This window comes from Oxyura jamaicensis, chromosome 5, assembly GCF_011077185.1.
Source record: "Oxyura jamaicensis isolate SHBP4307 breed ruddy duck chromosome 5, BPBGC_Ojam_1.0, whole genome shotgun sequence".
Classification (NCBI taxonomy): Eukaryota; Metazoa; Chordata; class Aves; order Anseriformes; family Anatidae; genus Oxyura; species Oxyura jamaicensis.
In genome coordinates this window covers 28,505,879-28,513,753 of record NC_048897.1, presented here as the reverse complement: position 1 = coordinate 28,513,753, position 7,875 = coordinate 28,505,879, and the positions used below count along the sequence as shown (strand labels likewise).

At 43.3% G+C, this 7,875-nt stretch overlaps 1 protein-coding gene and 1 long non-coding RNA gene across 2 annotated transcripts in view; both read left to right on the top strand.

Annotated features, from left to right (window-relative positions):
* Positions 1 to 420: 420 nt before the first annotated feature.
* LOC118168241 (olfactory receptor 4M1-like) lies at positions 421 to 1,551 on the top strand. Its single transcript, XM_035328473.1, has 2 exons — positions 421 to 1,031; positions 1,456 to 1,551. The coding sequence occupies exons 1-2, from the start codon at positions 615 to 617 to the stop codon at positions 1,456 to 1,458; spliced, it is 420 nt and encodes a 139-aa protein (XP_035184364.1). The 5' UTR covers positions 421 to 614; the 3' UTR covers positions 1,459 to 1,551.
* A 3,157-nt stretch (positions 1,552 to 4,708) lies between these two features.
* Positions 4,709 to 7,875, top strand: part of LOC118167845 — a 14,767-nt gene continuing 11,600 nt past the window's right edge. Inside the window, exon 1 of the long non-coding RNA XR_004751264.1 lies at positions 4,709 to 4,720. This is a non-coding gene — a long non-coding RNA (uncharacterized LOC118167845). The remainder of the gene's footprint in view (positions 4,721 to 7,875) is intronic.

Genomic DNA, 7,875 nt, shown 5'->3' with positions numbered 1-7,875 from the left:
ACCAGGCAACCGCTAGCCCAATGGAGAGGAACACCAGTGAGGAGCCTCCCAGGCCTGGCTTCTGTGCATGTATCTCTAGTTTCAGAGCTGACAAGCTAACTGGAGAACCCTTCTGTCAATTTAAAGGAAAGCAATTAGGAAGAGAGCATGGAACAGCTCATGGTTCAGCTATATACTGTAGACATGATGCTTGGGCATGGCAAGTGTTTGCCTTCCATGATGGCACTTTATACTCCCAGTGGGTGAAAGGATGGTAATAGTGTTTTTCCAGCATTCATGTCTCCCATCCTATGAAAGAAGAATGTGACTCATCCCTGACAAAACGGGAGTATGCACTTTGTCATATCCACTACAAAGCAGAAAAAAGTGGTCAGATTAAGTTCAGGGATGAGGGACCAGAAGGCTAACAAGGGAGTGGGAAGACGGGAGGTGAGAGGCAGCAAATACCCTCTGCAAACTCTCACTGTAATTCATGATGTGACTCTGCTTTCTGTAGCAGGCAGACTAAGAGTAATGCATTCTTCCCTCATCGTCCATGAAGCTTGGAGCACATCTCCTCTTCCTGGCCAGCCCATGACTTCGTGCCCGCACCTGCACCGTGGAAGCCTGATGCAATGACACTAGGAAACTTCTCCCGGGTGACTGAATTTATCCTTCTTGGGCTTTCTGATACAAGGGAGCTGCAAATCCTCTTCTTTGCCTTCTTTTTCCTGGCCTATGCCATGGTTCTCCTGGGGAACCTTCTCATTATTGTGACAGTCAAAGCTGACCCCAAGCTGTCCTCACCTATGTACTTTCTGCTCTGCAACTTGTCCTTCATAGATATCTGTTGCACCTCTGTCACCTCTCCCAGGATGCTGGTGGACCTGCTCTCACAAAGGAAGACCATTGCCTTTGAGGACTGTATAGCCCAGCTGTTTTTTCTGCACTTTGTTGGGGCAACAGAGATGTTCCTCCTGACAGTGATGGCATATGACCGCTACACTGCCATCTGCAAGCCCCTGCACTACACAGCCATCATGAGCCGACAGGTATGTTGGGTCCTGGTATTCGCCTGCTGGGCTGGGGGCTTCCTCCACTCTATCATCCAGACACTACTCACAATCCAGCTCCCCTTCTGTGGCCCCAATGCAATAGACAACTACTTCTGTGATGTGCCTCCTGTCATCCGGCTTGCCTGCATGGATGTCCATGTCACTGAGTGGCTCATGGTCTCCAACAGTGGCTTAATATCCCTGGCTTGTTTCCTGGTGTTGGTCACATCTTACACGTTCATCCTGGTCACAGTCAGGGTCCGCTTCACTGAGGGGCACTGGAAAGCACTTTCCACCTGTGCCTCACACTTGATGGTTGTCACCCTTTTCTTTATACCCTGCATCTTCATCTACCTCCGGCCCTTCTCTAATTTTTCCTCCGACAAGCATATCTGTGTGATCTACACTGTCTTCTGCCCAGTGATGAACCCACTCATCTACACCCTGAGGAATAATGAGGTGAAAGCATCCATGTGGAAACTGTGGCAGCGCTGCAGATTCTTCTGAGATAAGCTGGCTGTGCAGAAAACCTGGAGTTACCTTCCTATAGACTAGTGGCAGATCAGGATATGGGAACTGTATTGGAATTCAACATGTAGGGCAGTATCTGAAACCCAAAGGATGTTCAGTTCCAGATCAGGAACTTACCTAACATTGGTTTCTTCAGAGCAGTAGGTTTCATTGATGCTGTTGTCTGTTTAATGGGCTTTAGGTCTCCTTAGTTCACCTCTGAATTTGTCACTGCTGCAACACAGATGAGAGATTTTTAAGGTTGTTGCTCTTCACAGTGCTTTACAATTTTAATTGCAGTTTCTGATAGTGATTAGAGCATCCATCCTCCTCTGCACCCTCAAAGAGAAGTCAGGAGGACCAGGCTTGAGTAGAGAAGATTTGATGGTATTATACATTGAGCCTTGTGAAGCAGTGAGTGAATTAGAAGTTTTTCTTGGGCAGAACTCAGATGTTTGGAATGAAATTCCAATAGAAAAGGAATTATGCTGTGGGATAAAGCAGAGTCTAAAGAAAAAAAAAAACATTTGATCGCTGGATCTGCTTAAGTGGGAGTCATTGAGCAACCTCTGAATACTGATTGGAAAAAGTGAACCACCGTTACGCAACGGAACTTGTGCTAACATTTCTACTGTTTATTAAGAAACATGATGAACTTCTTCAGGCACAGATCATTCTGTTCCTTGAACTAAAAAGTAGAAAGTTCTGAATAACTGTGGTCTTTGTCAGCGTCTTTTCTTTTCCTGTTGTCTTTCTCTTGCTTTTCTGTGTTTGTTTCCATAACGTTTGTCTGTTTCTTGTAACAGTGGACGAACTCTCCTCATCACCACAACCCATTCTCTGCAGCAGCTGACTACAACCTGTTCAAAAATGTTTCCGATCCCATCTTAAGATATTGCCTGCTGTTATCACACCAATCTGGTGAGAGAGGGGTTCTGGATCCTCCTCTTTCCACTGTTTGTGAAAGAAGAATAATTTCCTCTATGTCAGCTCTGAAACAGTTAGGTGTGTGGAAAAGAAGTCCGTACTATCTACAGAGGCTGATTTAGGCCTCTTGATTCTGACTGCTTCTTGGTTTTGGGACTGATTCTTATAGACATTTTCCAAATTATCTGAAATAACAGAGAAAATGCCTGCTTACTCTTAAAATGACTTAAATTTAGCAAAGCGTCATTTCAGGATAAAGTGGAACTAGATTATTACAGGCTAGGAATCCCAGAATAGCCTTATTTCAGTTTTAGTATCTCCCAGAACTGTAAAAATAAAAAGCAGCTGCAGAAGGGCTTGCATAAGGTTAACGATGGAACTTTTATGTGTAAGTGCAGGCATCAGGAGGTCAACATTCTTTAGGGAAATCTGGCAAGTAACCCGCTCCTTGCTAGAAAGACTTACAAACACAGCAGCTTATGTTTGTGTCATAACAGAATTTCTGAAACGAACTTTGAGGTTATTTCCCAACTTGGAAAGCAAGCAACTCTGCCTGTGTTGAAATCCAGTGCTATAGCAGAATTAAGTGGTACACGAATGTCTTTCATCATAAGGAAGAAACTGCAAATGAGAAACAGATATTTCACCACTAGTATTGAAGGCCTGGAAAAGCAAATTTACAACTAACCTACTAACCAGTGTAAATATTGAATTCCATCCCACCAGAAGCAAGAGTTACTCTTTTTTTTATTATTATTATTATTTTTTTTTTCCTTTTTTACTTTTATGTACCTTAGTATGTATTATGTGTGAAAGACCTTTAGTGCAACCAGGTAGGATGGCTATACCTGACACAATCAGTATTTCATAACACATCAAAAAGTAATGGGTCTATGTTTACATTCCTTCAGTCGTTGGAACCCCCCAGTTTGAAGGACAAGGTGTGCATTTTTTCTTTCTTCCCTTTAGCTTTTGGCAATGTGAGGTCTATGATCTCAGTAGTAATTATCTTCGTTGATGTTGTACATCTGATCTTATTTATACTTAACAAATATAATTTGCATCCTAAGAGTATGACCAAGTCTATTCTCAGAGAAGATGAACAGTACTTGAGTATTTTTTTTTAATTATTTTTTGACCATGAGGGAAGCTTAGAATGATGAGGTCAGATGGACTCACTTCCATTGCCTTTTTGGGTGATATAAATCAATGTACTTATCCATAGTTGGAATGACTTGGGACACCCTGTTGCTGAAGCTTATAGGTAGATTCACAGTCAGCTATCTGAGCAGAATACGTCTGATATCTTTTTGTCTCCACATTAAGATACAATGCAATATTACACAAGATCATACATTATCAACAAACAGCTGCAGTGAGCAGTAAATATCGCCATGCAAAGTATTTACAAAACATAAGCTCTTCAACTTACGTGTGTATATCTGTATCTGAAAATATTGAGAACAAATGTCAAAAAATGGAAACTGTCTCACTGGGTGGAAACAGCACGTTCAGAGCAGTATGCCCAGCAGAAAAACTCCCGGCTGCCTGATGCTGTTACTGCACATCGCAACTCGGTGGCAGAGGCACAGGGGTCGTGCACCGATGCTACTTACAGGTGTGCTACAGGCAGCTGACATTCCAGTGGTAGGATTTTCTAGACTTGAAAGGATGCATTTTTTTTTTAACTTTTCAGAAAATACTAATAATTCTTTCACACAATTAAATTAATGAAATATTACAGGGGACAGTATGAAAAGGAAGAATTGCCACAATCCAACATTTTATCTGGGGAGACAGCAACTGTGTTTGGGGAAGTAGAATAACAAAAAAGGCACTAGGAGGCTCTGTGAGCTGTCTTCAGTAAGTGAAATCTCCACCTTGCAGTAATTAAATTTCTGTACTCCTTCTGCAAACTTAATCCTTCAGGAGGGTAGTAATTATATGACAAATCCATTAGAAGTTTACCATCTGTCAAGAAGAGAATAGAGTAAGTTTGTGCTAGAGTGACTGAGATTTAGGATTGGATTCACCTCACCTAAATTTTGGCATTCCACTGAAGCATCACATTCCAGTGCCGAGGGGGCTTCAGGTCTCTAAGAGAAAAAGATACCTTTAGAGGGGAAAAACAGAACAAAACAAAACAAACCAGGGATATAAAAGGTGCAAAATTTGTTTCTGTCTTCCAGTAAGCATAAGCAACTGTCAACTGAGTCTGATCTAGTGAATGAAGCTCCCTCAGCACCACTGTTGGACAGAGAGACAGGCAGTTCCTGGAAATAATTCACCCTATCCTCAGGAAAAATTACTCTTTGAAGATGCTGGTTTCTTTCTTTCTGATATTCATCAGAGTACCAGAGGAAGCCTGGTTAAATAGGTAATTTATGTGCAGTGAGGATATCCAGTGAGGAAATCTTCCTGTATGTTTGCCCCAAATGTTTTATCATTGTTTAATGTTTAAGACACCAGATCCCCAAACTTCTCTGGCATTTTGAAACTAGAAGAGCTTCTTTATCTAAGTGTAATGTTGGATCAAAGTCAAACCATGGAAAAGAAGTAAAAATAGTTTAAAATATTAATAGATCAGGATCACTTAAGCCATTGGCAGAAATGGCAGTAACATACAGGAGGCAGTCACCCAGTCTCAGGGAAAATGTGCTGTATTCCACTGGCATTTCCTAGCTCTGTTGAATCTCTGCTTCTTTTTGTAACACCCCTGGTCTAAATAGTACTCTAGTGGTGCTCACTAGAGGGCTCCAGTGACTTGTGTGGGTTAAACTTGCTGATGGAGGGTTAATGGACTTTGAATTTGTCCGAGTGTGCTTGTCTGGGTGAACACAAGCAAAAGAATTGATTGGGCAGTCAGTTCAGAGAGGACTGGTATGGGGGAGAGTTATTCCTCTCAAAGAGGCAGAAGGGATATAACAAGCTATCTTTGCTGTTATTGTTACTCATTAATCTATTTACAAATCAAGTTTTACGTATTTATGGGGTACCTAATTAGGTTTAAGCTCTAATGGCATATAGCATTAGCCTACTCCATGCAGCCTTACAATGAATTCAGCCTGTGAAGTGTTTGTTGGCCTCCCTACAGGTGTAGAAATTTGGTATATCCACTCTAGGATACACACTTACAGCTCAGTGCTAGTATTGCTAAGTGCTGAACTTGCCACTGGATGCTACAGTGAAACACGTCAGTCCAGGAGTGTTTTTTAAAAAGTAAGAACTATGGCAAATGCAAAAGGGGTGTGTGTGTGGGGAGGGGGGGTGGGGAATTTAGGTGACTGATCTACAAGTATTTCTGCATTTCTCTGTCATACCAATCTTTAAATACTCAAGATTTATCAAGTGAAGATAATTGGGAATGTAATCATCTCCCAGGTTTGGCTTGTGGGAAAGATGTCTGCATATCTGCATGGGGGTGAAGGTGGGCTGAAATAGCAGCAGGCAGTACTATGGTTAAACTGAAGGGGCTCAGCTGGACTTCAGGGACAAGTCACAAGATGACCATGACGATGAAGTCTAGGAGCAGAAGAGACCCCCTGCAAACCTGTACGTGTCTGCTGAAGATGTGTAGAGAGCTTTCTCTTCGCAGTTTCTGACCATCTCACTGTCTGTTGTTGCCTGAAGCAAGGCAAGTGCTAGCCCGAGGTTGGTGCAGCATATTTTGCTGTTACCACTGCTCAGTCTTTGCTGCTGCCTGTGAAAGCCAGGCCAAGCACCAGTCCAGACCCCTGGCTGTTTGACTATGCAGTGCCCTAAACAACACTTGCTCGAGTTTATGGCACTTATTTCAATTAGACACATGCTTTCTACCCCTCACCATACTGCAGCATGCCTCCTTTTACTGCATTGTCCCTTCCTCCATCCCAAGCCAGGACCCTTCTGTGTAGTCAAACCCACCCCAGCACAGCAGAGGACTCCCCCAAAAAGCTTGGGGGCAGCTGTGTGCCTTGCTCTGCCAGCTGAGCTGCATCTTGGCATGCACTCTGCAGACTTTGCTGGTGTTGCTGGCAGCAGCCAGTTCAGCCTGCCAGCTGTGTAGGTTCCCTCATCCCTGGGCTGTGAAGGTGGCCTTGCAGCACGTCGGGTTGCCCTTAGTCCTGAGCTTTTCGTCTGAACTGTGCTGCTATACAATGAGGCCAGCGTGGTGTCTCTGCGTGTTTCCGTGTTGCATTAATATATTTTGCAGTGCCAAAGGTCTTTTTAGAACAGGGGACTGAGACCTGTATCTCCAAACAGCTAGTTACCAGCCTTTGTCAGTGTATGTGGGTTGATATGTATGGGGAGATGGGATGGAGACACCCTTGTACGTTGGCACAGTAGGGAAAATGGCAGAGGAAATTACGATGTGGAAGCCTTGATGGAACTAAAGGGTAATTACGGAGCAGAGTTTGGGATACGAGCTGCCCTGGCAGCTTGTATATCATTTGAATGTCCTTGGGAATATTCAAAACCTGCCTGGACACAGTCCTGGGCAATCAGCTCTGCCTGACCCTGTTTGAGCAGGGGCAATGCATGATCTCAGGATGTCTCTTCCAACCTCAGAGACTTCTCTAATTTGTGATTCTGTAGCTTTAAGAGACAGCCCTGAAGAGCTGGAATGTACTGTTCATACCGAGGAGACAGGAGAACAAGGGCACAATTGCCAGTTTTGGGAGGGGGCTCTAGCTTTCCCTCCCTGCTCTTTTAGTAACCACTGTCCTCTGCCACCCACTGCATTTGTCAGGATCCTGCTGTGTTGGAGTCATGGCCATTTTGTGCCATTGTTAATCTACTGCTTAAGGCAATCTGTTTCTATCCTGCTACATCTGGGGTGCAGACCAAAGTAGGCAGGATTAACACATTGGGCATGATGAGAGAGAGACCTTTGGGCTGGTAAGTGGGTAGATTTTGAGAAGTACATGTTCAGTCTCCAGTTTGGCTTTCTGAGATCTTTGAGAAAACTAAAGGTTTGATCCCATCTTTCCGTCACATGGCATGGCACAGGGCTGTGGAACAAATCCCATGAATTTTAAAGCTGAAAAGAACCTTGCCATTTGTCTGTGGAAGCTGTGGCACCTGGACCTCCGACAGGACGTATGCTGTCACATTTCAACAATTTTACGGGAAAAGCTTTCTTCGTATGAGCTAGTCTGTTCCATAGACTGTGTCAATGACCATAATGAACATTTGAGTTCAACACAGGATTTCCAATTGGCTTTTTTTTTTTATTTATTTTTTATTTTTTTCTGTGTTAAAGTATGTCCCATGAAGAAGAAATGCTTATGCTGGGATGCAGAAGGGAGGGACTGTGAAAAGATGCACATCAGGCTGATAACTCTTAGTGGCTGACTAACAATTTTTGACAGACGATGATGTACTATGAGAACCAGTGCTGACTTTCAGTTGTTTCTTTAATCTG